Source organism: Thunnus maccoyii, chromosome 13, assembly GCF_910596095.1.
Source record: "Thunnus maccoyii chromosome 13, fThuMac1.1, whole genome shotgun sequence".
Lineage (NCBI taxonomy): Eukaryota > Metazoa > Chordata > Actinopteri > Scombriformes > Scombridae > Thunnus > Thunnus maccoyii.
Window position 1 is genome coordinate 1,812,860 of NC_056545.1, and position 24,165 is coordinate 1,837,024.

The 24,165-nt window shown below is 40.0% G+C and overlaps 2 protein-coding genes and 1 long non-coding RNA gene across 10 annotated transcripts; 2 read left to right on the forward strand and 1 right to left on the reverse strand.

The window, feature by feature from the left end:
• Positions 1–297: 297 nt before the first annotated feature.
• On the forward strand, positions 298–9,532 carry LOC121910147. Of its 7 annotated transcripts, none has more exons than XR_006099605.1 (6): positions 298–574; positions 675–750; positions 7,584–7,904; positions 8,367–8,618; positions 8,788–8,886; positions 9,227–9,532. It is a non-coding gene; the product is annotated as an uncharacterized LOC121910147 (long non-coding RNA). The 7 variants fall into 7 exon arrangements; XR_006099601.1 differs by having other exon boundaries at positions 501–574; positions 662–750; XR_006099604.1 differs by lacking the exon at positions 298–574 and having other exon boundaries at positions 637–750; positions 7,581–7,904.
• LOC121910146 (P2R1A-PPP2R2A-interacting phosphatase regulator 1) lies at positions 6,293–10,943 on the reverse strand. 2 transcript variants are annotated; one of them, XM_042431199.1, is made up of 10 exons: positions 10,014–10,943; positions 9,546–9,909; positions 8,775–8,859; positions 8,476–8,532; positions 7,952–7,998; positions 7,810–7,867; positions 7,554–7,618; positions 7,379–7,434; positions 6,512–6,596; positions 6,293–6,421 (listed from the first exon to the last, which is right to left on the reverse strand). In XM_042431199.1, exons 2-10 carry the CDS (start codon positions 9,644–9,646, stop codon positions 6,298–6,300), a joined length of 678 nt encoding a protein of 225 aa, XP_042287133.1. In that variant the 5' UTR covers positions 9,647–9,909; positions 10,014–10,943; the 3' UTR covers positions 6,293–6,297. The 2 variants fall into 2 exon arrangements, with proteins under 2 accessions (XP_042287133.1, XP_042287132.1); XM_042431198.1 differs by having other exon boundaries at positions 9,546–10,943.
• Positions 10,944–11,806: 863 nt separating this feature from the next.
• im:7136398 (schwannomin-interacting protein 1) lies at positions 11,807–23,186 on the forward strand. Its single transcript, XM_042431646.1, has 7 exons — positions 11,807–11,820; positions 15,062–15,256; positions 17,460–17,569; positions 18,771–18,852; positions 19,021–19,134; positions 20,142–20,259; positions 22,073–23,186. Exons 2-7 carry the CDS (start codon positions 15,068–15,070, stop codon positions 22,165–22,167), a joined length of 708 nt encoding a protein of 235 aa, XP_042287580.1. The 5' UTR covers positions 11,807–11,820; positions 15,062–15,067; the 3' UTR covers positions 22,168–23,186.
• Positions 23,187–24,165: the final 979 nt, after the last annotated feature.

Below are 24,165 nucleotides of genomic sequence, written 5' to 3' on the forward strand. Positions count from 1 at the left end.
TGTTTGCCGAATATTTGATTAATTGTTTAGTTTATATAAAGTTAGAAAATACTGAAAACAAAAAAATTTGTGGTATTTGCTTTCAAATCAATCCAGTGATTCTGATGCACCGTTACCATGGTAACATCCTATGGTTTAAATAAAGTATGCTAAATGTTAGCATTTACCATGTTAACATGCTAACATCTGAATCGAAGGATTAAAAAAGGAAAATTACAAAATTATTTTTAAGTGACAGCTGGAGATGAGCAGAATATCCAATCACACTGGAAATGTATTTTCAGTATTCAAAATAATAATAATAATAATAATAATAATAATGATCTGAGTCCTGAGACACTTCTGGGAACTTGTGGCGTTGATGAGCTGATGGGAAGCTTTGAACAACATTTAAAGGACCAGTTTGTAGGATTTAGTGGCCAAGAGAAACATGAGAGGTCCTCTCTAGAACCACGGTTTGGTTTGTCCGTTCTGGGCTACCATACAAACATGGAGGTGCAACATGGAGGTGCAACATGGCGGCCTCTGTGGGAGAGGACCAGCTCCCTCTGTAGATATCAGGGCTGATTCTAAGGTAATGAAAACACAATGATTCTTATTTTCAGGTGATTAAACATTAATTAAAACATACTTATGAATATTATTTTCTATTTCTGTCGAGTCTGTTCCACTAGACGCCACTAAATTCTACAAACTGGTCCTTTAAAAGAACCCAAGACGGTGAAATCAGGTGAAGACAAAACCACACAGGTGAATACTGTTCTTCTTATATTACAGATATCGTAAGATTGTTCTTACAAAACTGTTGCATGTTTGCTGAAATATTTTTGGCTTACAAACATTCTCAGAAACAGAAATTCGTACGAGCACCGGAGTGCAAACTACAGACGTCAAACTAGAGACTTACTACAGAGTCCACATCACATTTTGATCCAGATACATAAAAACAGTTTCTCTCTTCAGACTTAAAACGTGATGGCGAGTGTGCAAACTTTAAAAAAAATAATACAGACAATACAAATGGTCTTAAAGCTACAGTTTGTGTCTGAACAGCTAAATGAATTTGGCAGCGTTTCGTTACCTCTCAGAGAAATCCGTCCTGCTTCTCGCCACTTCAGACTCTATATTATTGGTGATTAAGTAAACATATTGAAACATTTTTAAACCTCGTCAAAATAACAGGGTTGAGTCTTGTTGCTGCTTATAGAAATTTAAACCAAAAAACCGGAAACATGACAGTTTGGGACGACGTTACCGTACGTAAACCATGGATGTGTAAAGAGAACTGTATACAGGCGCCAGGCTTTGAAGCCAATTTGACATAGCAGCCAAACCGTGTAATTAAAACTTACATTGTGAAAGAGACGTCTGTAAATCAGCGGATACATTTTTCTGAGCGTCACAACCTCCGCGAAATGACTCGTCTCACTATCAGAATTAAATCCATTCGGTCCGATCACATTTCAAAAGTCTAAAAGAGCCGCGTGATTGAATCGTTTTATCCCCAATCAAGTTAGCCGGAGGGCTAAACCGGAAGTAGCCAACTCAGCTAGCGAAAGTCACAAGTGCGCACGCTCATTGGGCCGCACAATGCGGAAGATCCGGGTACTTTCATACCGGGAAGTTCTTTTTTTTTTTTTTTTTTGCTTCATGCGCTTGTCGCTGCCCGATTTGTATCACGCATGCGCATCACTGCTCGATCTACACCACACATGCGCGTAAACTTTGACAGCTACGTACGGCAACTCCATTTAGACAAACAACATTATAGAGTTGAGTTTAACAGTTTCTGTCACTGCTCGGTACCTGACGTTACAACAGTATTACTACATCCACAAAAATGAAAACTTTCGAATATTATCAACTTTTGAGAGATTACACCTCTAACGGTGTATTTCACCCCAGTCTTTCCAGGATGGAGCAAAGTGAAATGCGCCGTGTCGCTTCCAACCTTATAATTAAAGGTAACTTAAGCTCATTCGGCCAATATGCGCAGTAGGTTAAGTTAACATTTTCCCGGGGAAATTAGTATATGGTGACTGGACGTTGTTCCGGTTTCGAGTTGGGTGTCCCGAGTCCAGACATATATCTGTAAAAACCTAAAATGTCCCGGTTTCCAACATTCAGTACCAAATTGTCCTGGCTTTCACCACAATTAAAATAATAATTATATTATTATACTTGTTTCCATCGCTTACATAGACGTGTATCATGATCTGTCCGACTCATTAACGTTATCTCACCTAATATAAGTTAACCCAACATGAAAACATAAACATGCATCACGCGTCTGAGTTCAACACTGATTTGTCTGTAGGCGTGTCAGCCATTTAATTTGTGGTTGTCAAGGCTGTTGCTACGACGCTCGCAGCTCTTTATGAATGAAACTGTCAGTATGCTAACGGTTAGCCGTCATGCTAAAGAGAGAGTCGGTCTCAGATCACACCTGACATCCGTCTCCTCTGTATTGAACTACAACTCTTTGTCTGTATTTCCAGGATAACAACGAACAAAAAAGCTATTAAGACCTCTCAAATAATCAGGAAATTACTTTGTAATAAAGCCTCCGACGCTGCATCCAGTTCTCTTTATACATCCGTGACGAAAACACGTATTTGAGTTTTGTGCTGATACGAAACAGAAAAAAAAAAACTGATTCACAAATGCTGAACAATTAACATCATTATATGACGTTGATATGTTACGATATTTATGATATTTTAAGTATTCAAAGTGAACAGATTAAGTCGCATCTAATGATCAAATTTAATTAACTACTTAAGACCAAATCTCACATGGAATAAAAGCTGTTTAACACAAACCTAAAGAAAAACATTTAAGGAAATATTTCATTATTGTCTAAGACCAAGTCAGCAAGTTACAAACCTAAAACTACAACTCTGATGTGACGTCATGATTACTCTCCATCTCAAGACGCTTTGCATTGGTTTTTTTGGATGTTTTAAAGCTGTAATTTTACTGAAGCGTTTCATCCCAACAGGACAGACTCTCAGAGACAGTAACAAGTTAAAGAAATAAAGCATGAAAAAGCAGCAAAAAAGCAGCAAAACTTAACAGCATTTTTTCTTTACATGAAGATACCGATCATGTAACAGAAAGAAAGATTAAAATGGTCTAAAACTAGTATTGTGCAAAGTCGTGACAACAGAAAATATGATGTCAAATCTGTCAGTGAAACATTTTTTTATGAACTCACTGGTTCACATCAGTTCATTCTTTGTTTTTTTTGGGGGGGGGAATAAAGACACTTCCATTAAAAACAGCTTATAGACTTTATGTACAAACACATCTCACAGGTGACAGGTCAGCTGATCACAAACGTACGTCAGTGTGGGAAGTTTAAATCTCTCAAATCTGATGTTTTTTTTTTAAAAAAAAATCCCGACCCGTCGCTCCTCCAAAAATATGACGACATGTTTTAGGCACGATGATGAGTGAAAAGTACAAAACTGTACAATACTGTGCAAGTGCAAAAAAGCTGGAAGCAGAACTGCAGCTAAATCCTGAAACTCTCACACAGATAATATCACCGCCTCTGACCTCTGACCTCTGACCCGTCTGGTGAAACTACACGTTTCTTGGTGAAGTCACTGTTTTGTCACTGGTGAATTGTTGCTTATTAATGTTAATATTTTTTTGGGGGGGATGATTAACTAACTGAGCCCCAAAGAGACACCAGATAGTTTCTGTAAGTGCTGAATAAACCGTAGTGAGCTGAAACATGTCCCCTCAGGGCCTCCGTAGTTTTAGAAATATAAACATTATGAAATAATGAACAGGACCAACTAGGGCTGGTTGATATTTTCTGATAAAATGGCAAATATGTGCAAAGTCGCATCAAATAAATGATGATATTGGAAAAACAATGAAATGTGTTTCACTGTTGTGCATCAAATTTGAATTACAGATCATTTATTTGGGCAACAGACATGATTCAGTTATTGCCCAGCCCTAGGACTACCGTTAACAACAACTGGTGGATTCTTAAATTAAGGAGTTTTCCATTAAGTGCAAAAAAAAAAAAAAGTAGGAAAGGATCCAGAAAAAAAGAATCCAGAGCTGTTAAATAAATCAGCTGTTTTAACTCAAAATAACAGAAAAACTCCTTTTTAAAAAGTAGAACAGATGTCAGAAACTCAGGAGTAGTTGTGTTTTTATGGGGATTTCTACCAACCAATCAGATTACCTTCCTGAACTATTCTGCAAGAATCAAAATGTTTGTGAAGGACAATGTGTTTGATTTCAAGTAGAACAGACTGAAGTCAGTGAACTGGTGAACTGGTGAACTGAAAAAGCAAATGTATAAATGCACCTTTTAAAGAGGGGAAGAGTGCGGTCGCTTCCTGCAGATTCAATATGTACAATCAAACCCTGCAGGCTGAAGAAAACTGAGCACATATCAGCTGCTCCGACTGTCAATATTCACATATAGATACACTATAAACAAACAGACGAGGTGCCCGCAGACCACCGAGATCTTCACACGTCTGCTGACTGGGAGCCAGTTTGTTAAAAAAACCAGCATCTCATCCCGGGACAAAGTCCTCCTACAGTGAAACCGTCGGCCAAAAGTTGAACAAACGGTATAAACGAATAATCGAAGTCTGTCAAGTTTCTTCTGAAAAAAAAACAGAAGGCTTCGTTCATCGAGACGCAGCCGTGACAGACGACTAGAAAAAAACAAGTTTTCGTTAAAACACAAAAATCTCAGACTTCGTTGACTGAAACTTGGTTCAGTGGCTGAATTTCATGTTCCGACTCTGGTTGGGATTAAAAATATCAGACAAAAAAAAAAAAAAAATCTCAACAATTACAAGTTTTGGCCTTTTAAAAAAAGCTGAAAGCTGTACCCGCTTCGTTTGGTTTCTGGGGTTCAGAGGGTTGTTTTTTTTTACAGTATTTTGTTGGATGTTCAAATTTCTGCATATTCAGTAATTAGTTTAGTTAACCAAAGACAAAAAAACTCATCATCAGCAGATTTTCTAAATACATATCATAAGAAAATTGGTTTTGTGGAAATGATATGATGCACGTGGAGCGTGTGACCCTGCTTCACTGATCTGATTAAGTGCTGGAAGATAATCCATCAGTCATGAAACTCATGACTCTACAACCGCGTCTAAATACATCAGATGATTCCTACATCTTCCTGATAGAAAGATCAATAAGTTTACATACTTGACGTCCGACAAGTACAACAGGAGAAGAAGAAGAAGAAGAAGCAGAGTTCTGGCTGAAGTTTCTCCGTTTGGTGTCGACCGGATCGCTGACGGCGGAACCGAACGTTCCTGAAGAGCTTCCTGCTTCGGCGTCTTGATTACAACTCAAGACCTTTTTTTATGAGAACGTCTCTTGAACCTCAGAGTGATTGATCAGAAAAAAAAAAAACCCGGAACCTCGTGAACGGCCTCCACCGATTGGTCCGACCGGATCCATCCAGGAAGCGGCAAAAAACGAGCGGCGTCCCCGTTTCGGGCTCCGACTCCTTTGACGTCCACAGAACTGATTTTTCCCGACGACGCGTTCGTCTCGTTCCAGGTCTCCTCTGAGTTTTTTTTCAGGCTGGTTCACGCTTCTCGTCCACGCTACGTGAACGGCGTCGCTCAGGGATCGGATCAGCCGACTTAACTTGCTTGACGTTCAGTTACGCACGACGCGTTGAGATTTCGAAGGTGTGCTTCCTGTGGTTACCCATAACACCCTTCTCTTCTTGTACATCCTTGCGGACGCCGCGGCCTTTATTCCCGACGACACAAACCAGTGTGTCCTCGGTTTTTGTAAAAAGTTTGCCGATGCTGCTGATGAATCATCTGTAGGCTGTTTAATTTGGTGGACACGTCTTCTGGGGCGAAGCGAGTTAAGTGTCCTTCTGTCCTGCTTTTAGAGGACCAACGTGGTCCAACATGGACGTAACTGGAGAGTGACGGAGCTGTTATCCAATAGATGTGGTTAAACGTCCGGGCAGATCAGAAGCATGTGAGAAGATTTTCTTTCTGGAGCTTCTAGTTGGTAAAAAAAAACCCAATATCCAGGGATCCAAAAGAGACACTTTCCATGAAAAGAACCCACTCAGAGAAAAGGAAACCAGACTGAACTCCTCCACTGAGCAGAAATTCACATTTGAACTCAGATCTCGGCTTCCTGTGGTTCCTCTGGAGCTGCTGGTGGTCGGTTTGCACCCACAGTGACAGGGTCGGGACTCTGGGTGAGGAGCGGGGGGGGTGAGGTGGGGGTGGTGGTGGGGGGGGGGCAAGGGAGGGGGGTGGGGGGGTGGGTTTAGTGTCCAGGGTGCTGGTGGGAGGTAAAGGGGGTGAAGGAGGGGGGAGGGGAGAGAGACAGAGGGCTGGACTGAGGACTGACGCCTCCCGCAGGAGGAGAGTCTGCCGCCGACTGAGAGACGCTGATGGGAGGAAACAGAAGCTTTAATCACCGTTAATCATTAAATATTCTATATTATATATATATACAGGACATGTTTAATGATCCTCACCTCACTGTGTAGCTGCTGCGGTGGGCGGGATCTGTTACCCCGGCAACAAAAAGCTTCTTGGGTGGACCGTCGGACTCCACCCCTCCTGGAAGACGAAGAGGTTCACAAAAACCAAGAACAACTACCATCAGACAGATACCAATATAACACATATATAGACAGACAGCGGAGGAGAGTTACGTCACTGTGAGCGCAATAAAAGAGTCATTTATCGATGTAATCCGAGCACAAGATGGAGAGACGACAAAGCGCCGTACTCCAGGAGGTATAGTCAAATAAAAACAGAGTTTCAGATGGTCTAACCTAGTTTGTTAGTGGATTATTCAAGCTTTCAACCAAGTAGGGTCCATTTGATAGATTTAGTACTTAATAGCAAAACGTTTAAGCTATGCTAACCGTTTCATGTAAGTGAATGGAGAATGCTAAAACGATTAGCATCATACTCCAGCAGGTATAGTTAAATAAAAACATAGATTTGGGTGGTCTAACCTGTTTTGCTAGTTAGTCGATTAGTCAAGCTTTCTAACCAAGTAGGGTCCATTTGATAGATTTAGTATTTTATTCCATTTCAGCAAAACATTTTAGTGAATGAATAGAAAATAAAACGGTACTTGAGCTGAAAGTGAGCTGTCAATCAAACGTGATCTGGACACGCCCACACAGTCCTGAGAAATGCTTTGAGCAGCCAAATGAGCTGTTTCTGAGCTCAGTTTTCTAATAGTTATAAATGTTTATTTTCATCCTGATTTTTTTGGATGCTTCATGAGACACTCAACTTTGATATAATATATGCATTTTTATGATTTCAAGCCACGTTTCCAGAGGCTTTGATAATAATAATAATAGTAAAATTTTGATCTCATTTACCTTTCCTCTTGAGTGGCGTTAACGCCGGCCATCTGACAGTGGCGCTAACTGCTGGTCTGTTGGACAATGAACAGATATTAAGACATAAATACAAGGTGAGTGTGTGTGTTTTATGATTTGTGTGTGTGTGTGTGTGTGTGTGTGTGTGTGTGTGTGTGTGTGTGTGTGTGTGTACCTGAACCTCCTGGTGGGACTCGGGGAGGAGTTGGGTGTGATGCCGCTGTCCTGCGACTGGAACCACTGAAGAAGAAAAGCAGACAAACAGTCAGTCTGAACCATGTTGGAGTCCAGATCATCGTCTCACACATCCAGACAACTGTTTGGACTACACTACCCATGAGCCTTTGCGTTCTAGAAACAAAAAAAAAAAAACAACAAAATCCATCAAAACAGGAGTCAGGTGGTAACGCAGCTGGTGTGAAGATGCTCACCACAGATGCGTGATCGTGCCACTGACTGACTGGAGGAACTGGGATCAGACTGGAAGCACTGGGAGAGAAAGAAGAAAGGAAGGTGAATCACACTGGTAGGTTTAAACTGGTTTAAAAAGCTGTGACGACGGGTGTCTCGTACCTTAGTCTCTGCAGACTCCCTCTGAGTGTCATCTCCATGTTCTCCTCCTGTAACGAACACAAATTATGTTTTTAAAGTCGAGAATTTAATAAATTAAACTGCAAAGTTCTTCAAACTGGCAGGATGTAAAAAATATAACATTAAAATGGACACAATGGTAAGAATCTCAATTCAAATGTCAGATATTAAATAAACACTTTATGTCTTAAATTCAGTGTTCCAGTAGAAACATTCTCACCTTTCTGCTTTTTGAAACACTTTGTAGTTTATTCAAGAGTATTTAAATCCTTTTAAAAATATAATTTCAACATTTTAAAACAACTTCCAGGACAGACATCGACCTCTCAACAATGTTTCACACACAAAACCTGACAGTAAACTTTTTGATTTTTTTAAAAATGATCTCTGTTTCTAGATTTTCTGGTTTCATTTCCAGCCAGTTTAGACATTAGACTGGAATGATTTCGTCCCACAGCTGAAGAGAACAGAGATGAAAGAGAAGTCTGAACCGGGTCCGTCCTCACCTGCCTCTTGTGGTCGAGTCTGTCTCCGGTCAGAGAGAAAGGAGAGAGAGGGACGAGCTGAAGGACGGAGAAAAGAAACGATGGATGAGAGTCAACGGGACAGAAGTGGTCATGAAAAACCAGCTGTCAGCTGCTGCTAACATGTAAACAGCTGCTTATTACAACATCTTCTCTAAGAAAATTACACCTTTATTCCTCTCAATTTATATATTTCAATCTATTGAAATACGGTGGGTTTATCAGCTGAGACTGAACCAGACAGGAAATCTCTTATAAATCACTGAAACAAACACACCGACCTGTGAAGGACAGCTGGGGTTGATGGACACGCTGCTGCGTCTGTATCGAGCCGAGACCACGGGACTGAAGACCGTCATCCCATCGCTGACAGAGACAGACGGTAACCATACGGTACTGTTGTTATTATAAATATCATGATACAGCAACACACAGAAAGAGAGACTTTGTAGGATTAACAATACATCTTCACATCTGTCTGCAGGGATGTAACTACTCAAAAATTCATTGTTTGATTCAAAACATCATTTACACGCATTATATATTATCTCATGACGTTTACATACCCTATTTCTATAAGCTCTAAATATCACCACTACTGTTTGTGAAAGGAAAGACTAAAGTTTAGGTTTTATGTTACTATGTGCTGCTTGGTGTATTTTCTCTACCGTCATTGTTTAGCAACTTCTTCATTCTTCAATTTAACTAAGTTTGTTCTTCTAATACTCGACAGGTTGATCATCTTCACCGTATCGTGGTGTACAGATATGGAACATTCAAATCAAGGAACACGTTATCAAGAGCTCCTTATCTTTCCAAAATTTAAAAAAAAAAAGGTATTTGTTGTCACATTTAATTCATGATCTAATTATTTCTTGACATCTTTTTTTCTGTGTTGTGTCTCATATATTTCTGTTTTTACTGGATTGTTGTTTACTGATTGGTCAGTTTTTTCTGTTTATTTTATGTGTTTCTCATTATCTGGATTTTATGCAGTTATATATGTGTGAAAATAAAATAAATACATTAAAATAAACTGTAATACCACCGACCTGACACTGGTGATCATGGGGGCGCTGTTAGACCTGCGGAGAGCCCCGCCTCCTGCCCCGCCAGCTGCGCCTGCGCACTGGTCCACTTCCATCCGTTCCATCCCGAGGTCCGCAGGCCCGGCGGTGGCAGCGCCAACTGCCGGCCTCCGACCTTTCGACGGCGGCGTCGGGTTCTACTCAAACCCGGTGGAAGCCCGACCCGCAGGCCTCACTAGCAGCAAACCCAGAGCCGCCGAGTCAGCGGGCTGAACAGCGAAGCTGCCTCCTCTTTACCGCATTTCTCTCCGAAAAAACACTTTATCCGAGTATGTGTGCGGGTCCGAGCGTCATTTAAAACCCGCAGCTGCGTCTCACTTGCTGCTGTCTGAAAACGCAAATTTTATGGTTGCGTAAAAGCCAGAGAAAATACGACTCCTGCGTAAAAACACTCGACACAAAGTTTTGTAAGGGCAAACAGTTACAACTCACCCGACTGTCCTGGATTTAGGGTGAAACTTTTAATTCGAGTCCGCACAGGTGACGTGACTTTTGGGATTAGCTGTTGAGCTAACTTGGTTTGCAGTAAAACCTCCGTCAGAGATCAGAAAACCGCTGAGCAGCTGCCCGAAACGGTTAGACCCGGGCCGGCCTCTCCGTCCGCAGGGAGAGCCGGTCACACAGCCCCTAAAAACACCGAGCAGACCTCCAAAAGAGACAAAGAATCACTGAAAATTAACAGTTTGAAAGATTTTTACAACATAGTCCTTCACCAAATAAGAGGTAGTTCACCAACTGTGGAAACAGCGCCGCTGTCCGGCAGCAGCGGGAACTGCAGCAGCGACTCTGCTGCAGGGACTCTGTTTCTGTTTCTGTGGGTGTTAACAGATTCAGCTGAGCTGTTAAAGAGCCTGTATAGAATTTTTTTTTATTAACCGATTGTGATAAGTTGTCCTTTTATTAAACCCCATTTTATCTTTTATGATTTGGAAGTTGTTTACTCTTTAATTATTACTTTTTGTCCTTGTTTTATTGTAAAATACAGTTTTCAAAAGTTAGTAAATTTGCATGTTACAGCAGTGCAGGAAATAGATAAGAACTAAAAGTAAATGCAAACAAAGTAAGAAGTCTAGCACAAACATATGTGTACATATGGTGTAATAATATAATGTCATATATTTCTCTGGTACAGCTGAGTAATGTCCTCATAGATGCCAATTAAGAAAAAAATTATGTTGAATGGATGTGAAGTAATGTGCTTAATTTTATCCCTGATTTAAAATGAATACTTTTATATATTTATGTGTGCAAGTGAATAAAAGTATTTTGGCATAAGTTTATATAACTATTCCCTGGGTATGTAAATTAGAGCTGCAACTAGCTATAAATTTTATTATTGATTAATTTGTATATTTTTTTTTTTCAGTTAATAAATTGTTCATTATAAAATGTCAGGAAATGTAATGGTGAGAAAAGAGCAAAATAAAGTCCATGATGACATCTTTAAATTTCTTATTTTGTTTGCCAAAGATATTCAGCTCATGAAGATATAAAACAAAAAAATACCAACGTTTTTTTGGTATTTGTTGCTTGAAAAATGTGATAAATCAAATTGTACCATGTTCGAGCTCCATAAACACACTATGAAACATTACAAAGACAATAAAGGAACTAAAATACTATTAAAGTACAGTAACATCAACATCAATAAGTATCATGTAATATATGATGGTAACGTAGCGATACTTGAGCAGGAAAAGTACAAGTTCACTTTAACTTCAACAGACACTCCCAAGAGAAATATTCTAAGAATATCAGAGAAAACAGGAAGATATATTATGAAGTCAGGACCACACTGTCAGATAGTACAGGAATGCTGTAGTGTTTCCTTTGTTGTTGTGACAATAAACTGTCTGCTGTTCTCCCAGAATCCCCCAAATCCTCCATCTGCTTCCAGTCGTCATCTCCAAAAAATGGTGAAACAGGACACCAGGAGGCTCGGCCTTTAACCCCTTCACTGCCTCCAGACAAACAGAGAGCAGACGGGAGAGTCGGACCAGTCAGACGCAAAACAAACTCTCAGATAAGAATTTTAAAAACATATTTTACTTTCTGAAAAGACTCTGTTCAAGTTTTTTTTCCCCTTCAAACTGAACAGATTTGTTTTTACAGGAATGTTTAAAAAAAAAAAAAAAAAAACCCACATCGACTGTGTTTGTGTTTCCAGGATGAAAAACACACAGTGACCAGTGGTGGAAAGTACATGTACTCAAGTACTGTACTTCAGTACACATTTGAGGTACTTACACTTTACTCGAGTACTTCTATTTTCTGCTACTTACTACTTTTACTCCACTCGTTTCAGAGGAAAGTATTACTGCACTTTTAGATACAAGTTACTTTGCGTATTAAGATTTTACAAACAAAACATGAGATATGAAATATAATGCATTTTTATACGTAGTATATAAACAGTAAAAATTAGCTGCACCTCGATTAGCTACAACAGCACAAATGCTACTTAAACATTTATGCACCTGTACTAATGATCCAATGACAATACTCACAGACTCTAATGTTGATACTTATTTTGCTAATAATACTTTTACTAAATCAGAATTACTCACATTTTAGTATCTCATTTTTCACATATGTGAAGCCTTGATTCAATATTTCATAATTAAGACTAAATAAATCAGAATTACGACATAAATCATAATTTTGGCCTTCAAGGCTGTACTGCTGAGGACACTGAGGTCATGTCTTCAGTATCTTTTATGGTAATTTGGGGGTTTTGTCTAAAGAAACGACACATGGTGACTATTTTATAAGCTGATTCTAGTATTTTTAGACTTGTTTCCTCAGACAGTGTTTCCCTGTTGAGCTGCAGGTGGAAGTATAGTAACAAAAAGAGGAACTTTGGCACTAAAAAGACTGTAACGTTGAAAGATATCTACTTGATTTGACTCATTTGGACGCTGAAGCTTCATATTAGCTTCAGATAAACTTTTGGACTGTGGATTTTGTCCTCCATCACTTCCATTGTAAGGTCATTATGAAGGGATCTTCTAATGGTCAGTATGAACAGGAGGAATGATTACAGCAAGACAAACAGGTTTTAAGACACACTTGAAAATCTGCAAACCCGTCCTTTAAGTTAGGATTTTGTATGTGTGTGAAACTATAACTGAACTTTAAATAAATTGATAAATCCAAATTTAAAAGAAAAACAAAGCAGTTTCGTCAGGTTCTGATTTTCTGAGGGGGCCACGTTTTGTGGTGCAATGTCTCATTAATTGAGTGTTTGTAAAATCCTGGTCCCAGCCCTGGTTTTGGCCTCTAAGTAGTGATGTATCGGTCCTGAACGAGTCGGCTCCCGTCTGAGAGCAGATTTATTTTTCTTTCTTTCTGTTGTACATTAATACAAGACAGAATAACGGGATGATCTTTTCATCACACTGCTCAGCCAGGCACGCTCCGTGCACTGACTGAATGTTGTGTTGGTGTGTATGTGATGGTCTGACACTCCAGTCTAATCTATACAACTCAATAACAGAGAGAAGAAACCGGATCAGCCTCTCTAATCTGAGGCACTTAGTCTCTAATCAGCCCTAAAGATAATGTTTCACTGTTCATAGATACGATTAAAACTGCTGCATGCTGCTGTTTTGCACATTGTCATTTATTTTTATTTGCTATATGACACTGTGTTCCGCTCTGAGTCTGATTTGTTTGTCTGGTTTGTGTTTTGGATAGTTCAGTATAAATAAAGTTATGTACAATTATGGTGTTCTGGAAATTATAAGGTTTAGTATAACTACACTGAATAATTTAAGTGATATATGTGCACACAAACCCCCGCCCCCTAAAAAAAAAAAAAAAAAAGAAAAGAGAACGATGATCCGGAATGATCCGGCTCCCTCTAAAGATCCGTAAGATCCGGCAGCATTCAAACAGCCGTAAGATCCGGCTCCCTGCAAAGAGCCGTAATTCCCATCACTTCTTCCTAAAAAAAACCTGTCCTTCATTTTTCCTCTTCATGTTTGTGGCGGGAAAGAGACGACATCTTGTCACGTTCAAGTCTCAAAAACTGTACTTGCACCTTAACAACTAGTTAATATCACTGATACAACAAGGACTGAAAGTAGTGACACAACAAGCAGCAGTATGACTGATATTATTAGCCACCGGCGGCTCCCCGGTTCTCTCTGCTGTTACCGATCAAACCTCCGTCACTCTGCCGAAGTCAAAGAGGTTAAAGTGGGAACAGCGGAAGGGGGAAGGAGGAGGAGGAGGAGGAGGAGGGAAAAGGAAGGTCCTGCCTTCCTTCAGACGGAGTTAAACAACTTTTAGGCCACTTCTACCAACTTTCCTTTGGGATTCCAGTAAAAAAAAAAGTGCGCAGCTTCGAGTCGCGGTTCAGGGATCCGCGGTGTGACGGACGGCGACATGTCGGAGGGATCCGGGGCCGCCTGGATGTGACTGTTAGGTGGGTAAAACACTCAGAGGTGTAACTGCTGCGGGTAAACAACTGCGGACAGAGCAGGCGGACTCCTGAGCCCCGCACACCGACACACTTTAAACAGCTTTTATAAGGAAGAAGATTATTTAGTCAAACGTTTAATAAACTTAATCAAGTTTGTGACCAGACAGTGTAATCTATACAGCTATAGATAGATAGATATATTGATAGGTAGATAGATAGATAGATTCACATGTAAGAAGCTGATTAATCGGTTGTCAAAATTGTTGCTAATTAATTTTCTGTTGACTAATCGATTGATTGACCAACTGTTCAAGTTCTACCTATGGCAGACTTTCTATGTTCAAATACACACTACTACACTATTTAAGGGGAAATTGGTGACATTGTCAAACTAATCAAGAGTAGAGCTGCAACGATTAGTCAATTAATTGATTAGTTGATTGGGGGGGGGGGATCTGCAGCTATTTTGATAATCGATCAATTGTCCAATTTTTCCAGCAAAAATGCCAATAATTTGTTGGTGAAGATTTGTTGCTTTTCATTGTTTTACTGAATATCTTTGAGGGGTTTTTGACTGTTGGTCAAACAAAACACATCTGGAGAAGTTACCTTGGACTCAGAGATACTGTGATGGGTGTTTTCACTAATTTTTGACATTTCATAGACTAACGATTAATCAAGAAGATAATCAGCTAATTAATGGATAATGAAAATAATCAGTAGTTGCAGCCCTTAGTTATACAAACTAGAATATATTACTTTGTTAGTTAAATGTCCTTTAATTTCTCCTTTTGATCTAATGACTCCTCCATTAACAATGCCAGAGCTAAAGGTTTACTATCATGGGGTTTTAAGAGTATTTAATAATAGGTTGTGTTTATTAGTAGTCAATAGAGTCGACTCTACTTTCATAACAGGTTGATTCATGCAGGCTTCAGTATTTACAGTATTTTTGTGCAGGTTTACAGGGTTACAGACGGTTTATTAATGACATCTATTATTGTCGTACTCAGTCTTATTGGATTGTTCATCAGTCTGTTGTTTATTTCCACAGAGGAGGATGGAGGAAGAGAAAGAGACGGCCGAGGAGAAGGAGGAGGAGGAAGAGGAGAAAGAGCTTCATCATCACATCGCAGCTTCATCGTCCTCTATGGACTACCAGGAACCTCCCATCATGCACTGGGAGGACCTGAGCCAGCGGATAGCCGAGCTGGAGAAACAGGAGCAGGAGAGGAGGGAGAGGGCAAAGGTCAGCCATGAGGACCAGAGTGTTGGTATTTACTAGACTCACGAGTCAGTCTTTAAACGCCTCGCTCAACTAGAGACTGACAATCTCCCAGCTTTCGTTGTTAAAGCTGGGTGGAAACAATTAGAGTTTAAAAGAAGGAGGATGGGGGGAGTAAGGCGAGTCCTTGACAAAATGTAAGGGACGTAGGTTTGTTAGAGGCCGTTCACGCCGCCGTTCCAGCAACTAGCGAGCATTTAGAAATCACCAGATGATCTGTAGGCACCAGGAGATTGATTGTTTGCCTGGTATGGTGAGACGGAAGGTATTTACTGGATCATCTGGGCTTCAGTGTTTCAGGGTGTTTTCAAAGCTGTAGTTAGTTTGCTCTGGTCTGAATCAGTGCGTAAGTTGGTAAACTTCATCAAGTTCCCACCACAATCAAACCAGTCCAGGATTAGTTTATGATCAGACTGAGATCACTTCCTCTAAACGGTTGTGTTGGCTCCATTTAACCAGACTGAACTACACAACACCCAAGTCTCTGTTTGGTTCTGTTAGCTGAGCAAGTTTAGCCGTCAGTAAGATTACATGTCTTGAAAGATGGTAAAAGGCTGCAATTATATATCACTTTTATCCTTTATAAGTGACCCACCGATGGCAGCAAGACATCCTGCAGGGTGTAGCCTGATCGTTGTGTTCAGTAACTTGCTTAAGGACACTTCGACATGCGGACAGGAGGAGTCAGGGATCGAACCTCCAACCCTGTGATTAGTGGACGACCCGCTCTCCCGCCTGAGCCACAGAAAGCCTTCGTTTCCCAGAAGCCCCGGTGTCATTCTACCTCCCTCAATGAAGAGTGTAATGCTGCGTTCACAACATATCAGAGTTGTGGTAATTATGAGTTTGTAGTGTTCACGTCAACATTCAGGTCGTAATTACAATTAACCAAACAAACATGGACGCCTCACATCAGCTAAAGACCGTCGTTCAAGGTGATTAAACCCAAATTTAACGGGTACTGGAGGACGTTTACCAAGCAAAATTACTGTCAGGGGTGCAAAAGTTTCAGTCACCACAATTTTTCTATTTAGCAGGATATTTACTAAAACTAAAGATGTAAATGAGAGTATTTATCTACATACAAACGCCTTAAAATACATGTTGCATCAAACCAAACATGCAGTTTTCAGAAATGCTGCTTTTCTTCCATTTTAGTGACAGAAAACCTCTTTTTAATTTAATTTGATCCTATTTTATCGTATTGATCCTTGTTTTATTGTAAATTTGATGATTCCTTTGCTTTATGTTAAACACTTTGTGTTGCATTTTATGCATGAATTGTATAGAAATAAAGTTTATTATTATTATTAAGCCTCAGTGAGGTGGTTTAGTAAATAAGGACAAATCACAATATGACTGTTAGCATCTATAAATGGTTAAATATGTTGTTATTTTAATACACGACCAACTCTGTAATCATACAACCGTCTTAATGACTTGAACATTTGCAAATCATGAACAGGGAAAATACTCCATGTTCACAAACATTTATTGGACTGAAAAAAGGCAAAATATCGACAGCAGCTCGATCGACACCGGATTTATGAGGCTGATACCAAAATCAAATATTTGAGAATTTAAGAAATTAATAAAGATTTATCTTCCATCAGTCGTTTTTCTACATAAACATTTTTGATAACAATCCCTTAAATTTGGTTATTAAAGAATTACAGCACAGATTTGTAGTGTTTGGGACATTTTACAGTGTAAAACTAAATGACCTTAAACATATCTTTGATGTAACTCTGAGTCTGGCTGCCTACCAGGTGACCACACCTGAAGAAGATCCAGTAACTTTATCTTTCTCCAGTCCAGTAAAGTTTGTTGTGGCTGTAAATCAGCTGAGAGGGAAACACAGTTTGTAGTGACAGTGTTCAACAAGCCGAACATGACTGAGATACTGTTATCGCTGCATATTTGTACTTTCCTGGGTGGCATAATCATAACTTCCCAACATCATCCACATATCTAATCTGTCTGCTCTCCGTCATGCGTTGCTCTTCTTTGAGATAAATCCGGCTGCTGTGAAACTGTTTTTCTTACAAGATTTGATTATTTTTTTTCTTCCCTGCGAAGACGAACTTTCAAAATGATCCGGTTATGATTGTATTTCCTGTTTATATTTTCCAGTAACCTCCTGTAATGTGTTCCTGTCTTCCCGCAGAGGGGGGCGGAGGAGAGGATGGGGGAGAGCGGAGGAGCGGTGTGGAGAGGCGTGTGGGAGGAAGAGGAGGAAGACTTCAGGAGGTGTCGAGTCGCTGTTGTTGCGTCACGGTAACGGAGAACTGCACAGTCTGCAGTTTTATGAAGTTTGGGTGGTTATAACCATCAGCTGAGTCAGCTCTGTGGGTTTGTTGTAAAGGTTCGTGGAGTCGTCAGTAGCTTGAATTCAGCGGTTTTATGTCACAAAGTTTCTCTGAGCGAAAACAAAAACAGAAAGAACAACCTCTTAATGAGCACACAGCTGGATCAACACCTCGGTAAGACAGACGCAACAAAAACTGAACCGTGTGCTGTTTATTTTATGCAACACATGAAACTCAAGACCAAAGTGCATCCACACACTGAACACATGCTCCCAAACACCGATTTATTTGGTACAATTACGTTTCAGGTACCTGATGAAGACGTGTAGTTAAAATGTCGTAATAACATTGTGTGTGGGCGTTTACAGAGTGTCCTGTAACAATCAATCAATTAATTATTATGTCTATAAAATGTCATGATTTCCTAGAACACCAGGTGACGTCTTCAAATTGTTTGTTTTATTATTAAGACATTAATTATTAAGACAAAAGCAGTATTTTTGTTCGCTAGATGACAGTAAATTATCAAAATTGTTCTTGATTAATATCATTTTTCTAGAAAAACCTCCTTAAATGTGTAAAAAAGTTATGAAATCACCGTAATAAATTATGATGCAAGTTTCTACAGCGATGGAAAAAAACAACCCACCGTGTTTCTTTTTATTCTTTCACCACAATTCAGTTTTGACAGATTTGAAAGATGTAAAATTTAAAAAATGTGATCCTGAGAGAATTACTCCCCTCCCAAAATATAATATTATATCTGTTATGAATAAACAAACATCTCCTCACATTGTTTTCCCTCAAATTATTGCGTCTGTCAGCAGGTCTGTTCACAACATCTACAGAAAACACAGCACATATTTGTTCACACACTTTCTTGCTGATTGCACAAACATAAACAAACATAAAATGTTAATTTTTTAAATATCTTTCAAGCTTAATGTGTAAAATTAGACAAAAGAGTTGCTTCACACTCTGCTGCAGTCGGAGGAAAAGAAAATCAACATGAAACCCTTTAAATAGCGACAAGAGAAAGACGTCAGGTAAACAGTCTCAACACTGGATGATGTTTGGTGGAAATATGTAATCAGAGGTGAAATGTGGAGTAGAGGATTATTAAACTACCAGTGAACACTAACTTCAGGATGTTTATTATCTGTTTACAGATTTCACAACCACAGAAACCTGCAGCTGTGTTTCATCAACAACAGCGACAGTGAAGACGACGAGGAAGGAGCCGACAAAAAGGTCACTTTCTGTTTGTAGTTTCACCAAACTTAATACAAATATATCATATAGTGTCTATATTCTTTACATTAATGCTGATCAGGTCTTCAGGTTTTAGATGGAAACTTTAATTCAAAAACATTTTCAGTCCAGTGATCTGACTACCGACTTTACTCTTATCTCCTTCAGGTTTCCATGGGAACAGGGCGCAACGGTTGCCACGCCGCCGGGCTGAAACAGGAAGTGGCCACCGCTCTGAGAACACTGAGAGACAAACTGCTGGCTGAACAGAAGGAGAAGGAGGTAAAGATGAACTTTGTAATTAAGAAATTGAAAGTTTGATGGAAAATCAGTGTTGCAGCAGCCGAGTCACAAGTGAATCATAAAAACACCTTTTACTCTCTACCAACTCCTGAGGGAAATATCTGGCTCTTTAGCTGCTAAATGCTCCACTATGTTCACCAGCTAGTCTACAGCTAACTGTTAGCAGGTAGTGTTCAGCGGCTTTTTACAGCTTTTTCTCTGAAAACGACGCTATGAGACGCTGAGAGTGAACCAGAACAGTAATCATAATATTTGATACCTGACACAGAGTGTCAATATTAAGTTGATGTGTTGAACTTGTTAGTAAAACGTTGCTTATTTCCACATCAAGCAGCTACGGTGCAACATTATCGTCACATTGATAATGTCAATAATTACTTGTGGCGTTCCTCAGGGTTCTGTTCTTGATCCTTTATAGTTTTAATCTGGTTCAAGCGACTTGACATGATGTTTTTTGTTCACTTGTTTTCAGCAGAATAGTCTGTAAAAAGCATTTTTGTTATACTATCAGCTTATAAAGTAGTTGTGGCTAACATGTTAGCAAACAGTTGCTTATTTCAACATCCAGCAGTTACGGAGCAACATTATCAGTCATGTGGAGTCGTGTTTCTGTCCACCTGGTGAATGTAAGTCCAATATTCACTCTCTTTTAGTTCTGTTTTTACTCTCTACCAACTCCTGAGGGAAATATCTGGCTCTTTAGCTGCTAAATGCTCCACTATGTTCACCAGCTAGTCTACAGCTAACTGTGAGCAGGTAGTGTTCAGCGGCTTTTTACAGCTTTTTCTCTGAGAACGACGCTTTGAGACGCTGAGAGTGAACCAGAACAGTAAAAGTTGCAGCCGGACAGATAAACAATGAGCTGAAACTCACTATAAAGCTCCGTAAAGCCGAGAGGAGCTACAGAGTCTCTGATAATTCTCTGTAGGTTCATCACTAAAGCTGCTGAATGTGTGTGTGTGTGTGTGTGTTTGTGTGTGTTGCAGCATCTGGCCGGCAGCAGTGGTGTTGCCAAAAGGAAACATCTGGAGCGTTGGGAGCTGCAGGAGCGTTCAGTGCAGCAGCTCAGCAGTCTGAGAACATCACTTCAACAGGACGTACACGGTACACAAACACATGATGTTATTTAAAGGAAAACTCTACAGTATCTTCTGACCAGATATTTTCTAACACAGTTGTTCATCTTTTGTACTGATGAGAGTTTCATGTTGATCATTTACTTGAAGCTCTGCACCCGTCAGTCATAAACTGTACTTGCAGATATCCTCCGTTATCACCATAAAGCAGGTGACATCCAGAGAACAAACTGGAGTCAGGAAGCATCGCGTTATGCCCACAACACACATCAAACAATGCGTTTTCTATGTGAAACGGGTGTTTTGATGTGTGTGTGTGTGTGTGTGTGTGTGTGTGTCGCTCTTATCTTATAATAAGCACATTGTTATCAAGCGTTCCCGAAGCATCTTTCCTCCTACAGAATGACTCTGTCTGACCGTCATCTCCTGGCAAACAGGTTAGGACTCCTCTGCAGCTCCTAAACACCAGCTGATACAAGACATTTCAGCAGTCAGGTGTCCATATGAACAGAGGTGTAATCATTCCTCCTGTTCATACTGGCTATTAAAAGTCTATTTATAGAATATCTATAGTAACAAAAAGAGGGACTTTGGCACTAAAAAGACTTGATTTGACTCATTTGGACGCTGAAGCTTCATATTAACTTCAGATAAACTTTTGGACTGTGGATTTTGTCCTCCATCATTTCCATTGTAAGTGCATTATGAAGGGATCTTCTGACCTTGTTTTAAGACAGACTTGAAGAATCATGAACCCGTCCTTTATGAAAGTTGATAAACTTGATGAAGTTGAACGTTTTCCTCTCAGTTCTGGATTAAGTGGATTTCATTTATCGACATGCAGCTGCCTCCACTCTGAGGCAACTCCATGAAATTTTAGCGAAGGCAGTTAAAACACTCAGCGCTGCATTCTTTATGGTAAAGTTGTTTGGCTTTCCCTGTCCAAGAGACGTAATAAAGTCTACAAAGCCCTTACTGGAAAATTACCATCTTATATCTTAATGTTTGCTGCTCTGCACTCTGCCATCAAACTTAACACGCTCCAGTGTTTAATTTATGCTTCAGGAAACAGAACCTCAACTGATCAAAGGAAGGCTGCCTTTGCTGTTAGTGCAGCAATCTCATGGAATAATCTCTCTGTAACTTCAAGAACACTCTCAGTAACCGTCCTGCTTGTGACTGCTTTCACTGAGCCTGCACATTGTATACCGTCTCATTTCTGTTTTATTAATGCGCTTGTTGTTATTTTCATTTCATATGGTAACGTGCCGTTGTTGTAAAAGAGCCAAACGACACTGTTTAAATAAAGGTCAAATAAATAAAATGCTTTTACTTATATTCCTGAAAGTAGGACCAAAAATGTGTCACTTTGAAATTTTTTTGACTCTTTAAGCCCAACTTCCTCTTCAGTTCTTCCGTTTAGCAACTTAATATGTTCCAAACACTCGTGGTTTGGCTAAGCGGTGGCTAGCTGTTTGTGTTTGCCAATGGGAAGAGAGTAGGGTCCCCAGAACATAAATATTAGCTTGTCCAACAGCTAACATCACCTGCATTTTATGTAACATCAACCAGGTTGTATTTTTACAGGAATTTCAGTATTTATTTGACATCTAACGCCCTACAAAATAGAATATTTCTCTAGTTATTTACCTCACTGAAAACATTACGTTAATGCTACTTAAAGTCTTGAACAAAAATGACCACCAACAAGGATCCTACTCTCTTCCCATTGGCTCCCAGACCTGGACTCCCCAGACCATTTACAACTGTCGTAAGGTAACAAGGGTAAAAAAACAACACATCGTTCCCTCTTTGACTCGTTCTTGTTGCTTGTCTTCCAGCTCTGAGCTCTGAGCTGGTGGCTCACCTGTTGGTACGAGACCAGCTGAGGACGAAGCAGGACGCCATGCTGCTGGACGTCCAGGACCTGACCTAACGCCGGGACCGCAGACCGGACGGTCCAGACAAACTCAGCCGAGTTTCCTCCGCCTCAGCGTGGACTTTTGGCTGCTCTGGGACCACGTCAGCCCAGGAATCGTTTACTTCAACTAAACATTAGCTCTACCAGCTAATTTCTCAAAAGTGACAAACCAACAGTGTCAGTAAGAGGGAGATGCATCTGGATGCTCAGGTTAAAAAGGAAATCGGATCACCTGAAAATCTATAAGACGATGAGGATGAGACGTCCAAAGTAAAGTTTGTGTAAGAGTTGGTACGTGGCATTCGGATGATTCGAAATAACAAGAGGAAGTAAGCTTGAAATGACAGAAAGTCACGGTGAATGTTTCAAACCAACAAAGGAACAAAGATACGTCAACATCTCTGATCAGCTTCTGGCTAGTGAGGACAGTGTCGAACCAGGCGGAGCTACGAGGCCTTTAGAACTTCAAAAAGGAACACGAGCACATCATGGCTCTTGGATTTTGTCATAATTTCTTCTAAACTGCACACAGCCATTCGGTCTGTGGTTTACGTATTCAGCTACTTGGGATCTATATTTTTAAGACCAGTTCTTTGTATTGTACCTGGAAAAGAAGGTAAAGGCCTGGAGCCGGCTGCACCAGCTGTTCGTAAGTTCAAACTGCAGTTTTAATGTAATCACTCAATTAAAACCAGTTGCACCACAAACTGGTTGTTACTAAATATTTACATCGACTAACTGCAGGTGGAGCTGTTGCTAAGCTAACTTAATGTACCAATTGAAGCTAATATATAAAGAGGTAATATGGAATATCTGACATATCTGACATGACAGTTAACATTTCACAGAATAAACACAGTAAACTTAAAATTACTAAACCAATAATGTTAGACTAAATGACCAAATAATTTGGTTAGCTTAGCATAATGAATCTGTAAATTGCATGAATACTACTAAGTCTAAAACACACATATTTCTCCAGGTATGTAGATAGAAATAAAACAAAGTCACACCTACATTTACAAAGGATTATTTTATGTTTTGGACCCTAAAACTGTTATTTTTGGAAGTTATGTTACAGCTCGTAATGTGACAGTCACTTCCTGTTTACAAATGACTGAAGTGTTTACTAGATAAAACAATTTTAAAGTTTAAATGGTGCAACCTGACTCAGTAAATCACTAGTATGAAACTAGTTAGTAGTCACTAAGGACCATAAGGGCGTTTTTAAACCTATAGTTAGTCCGTTCTGGTCTGGGTCAGTGGACGAGTTGGTAAAAACCAACCAAAATGCATCACTAAAAGCCTTGTGAGAACATTCACTCCGCTCATTGGTTAGTTGTGTTTGGGGCGGGAGCAAGAACATAAGAAGAAGAAGAAAGTCCTCCAGCCAAATGCAGCCTACTATGCTGTGCTAATCCAGGTCGGACCTCAATCAATTCTCCAGGTAGCTGCTTGCGACTGTTAAATTCACTCATCCACGTTATTGTATACAAAGCTTGGATGGCTATGGGAGTACGCCTGGTAGTTGGGTCGGATCAAGGTAGGATCACATTCCCGCCACAAACGAACCGCTCCAGAGTTGTTTGGGACCAGACTGAGACCACCTCGTCTAAAGGGTCTTGGTTGTTTTGGTCCGTAGATGAGTACGATCACTGTGTTCAGATCTGCCCAAACAAATCACGCCAAGGGGAAAAACCAATCAGAGTCCGATTCAACCGCACTAAAAAGCGCAACTGAGTGATGGATTTACGATCAGCTGGTGCAACACTTGGGAGGAGTTGAGACAACGTTGGTGTTTTGAAGAAGAAGAGAAAAAGTGGTGTCGACAATCAGAATCAGTCCGTCTCTAATGCTTCTTGGCTGCTTTCAACACTTTGCTTTTTTGGTATCAGACAACTATCCGGTCTGCCCAAGATGCGTGGGCTCCAACATGCTAACGGAGAATCCAAACGTGATTAGCATTAACATTACATTAAAAAACAATCAACACTCTAGTTTTAAAAGACTGGT

Excerpts from the sequence above, each read along its gene's own strand:
- im:7136398 (XM_042431646.1), top strand. The coding sequence starts at position 15,068 with ATGGAGGAAGAGAAAGAGACGGCCGAGGAGAAGGAGGAGGAGGAAGAG. Across the intron at positions 15,257-17,459 it reads AGAGGAGGGAGAGGGCAAAG|AGGGGGGCGGAGGAGAGGAT; the intron begins GTCAGCCATGAG and ends GTCTTCCCGCAG. Across the intron at positions 20,260-22,072 it reads ACTTCAACAGGACGTACACG|CTCTGAGCTCTGAGCTGGTG; the intron begins GTACACAAACAC and ends CTTGTCTTCCAG.
- LOC121910146 (XM_042431199.1), bottom strand. The coding sequence starts at position 9,646 with ATGGAACGGATGGAAGTGGACCAGTGCGCAGGCGCAGCTGGCGGGGCA. Across the intron at positions 8,533-8,774 it reads ACCCCAGCTGTCCTTCACAG|CTCGTCCCTCTCTCTCCTTT; the intron begins GTCGGTGTGTTT and ends TCCGTCCTTCAG. Across the intron at positions 7,619-7,809 it reads GGCACGATCACGCATCTGTG|TGGTTCCAGTCGCAGGACAG; the intron begins GTGAGCATCTTC and ends TTTCTTCTTCAG.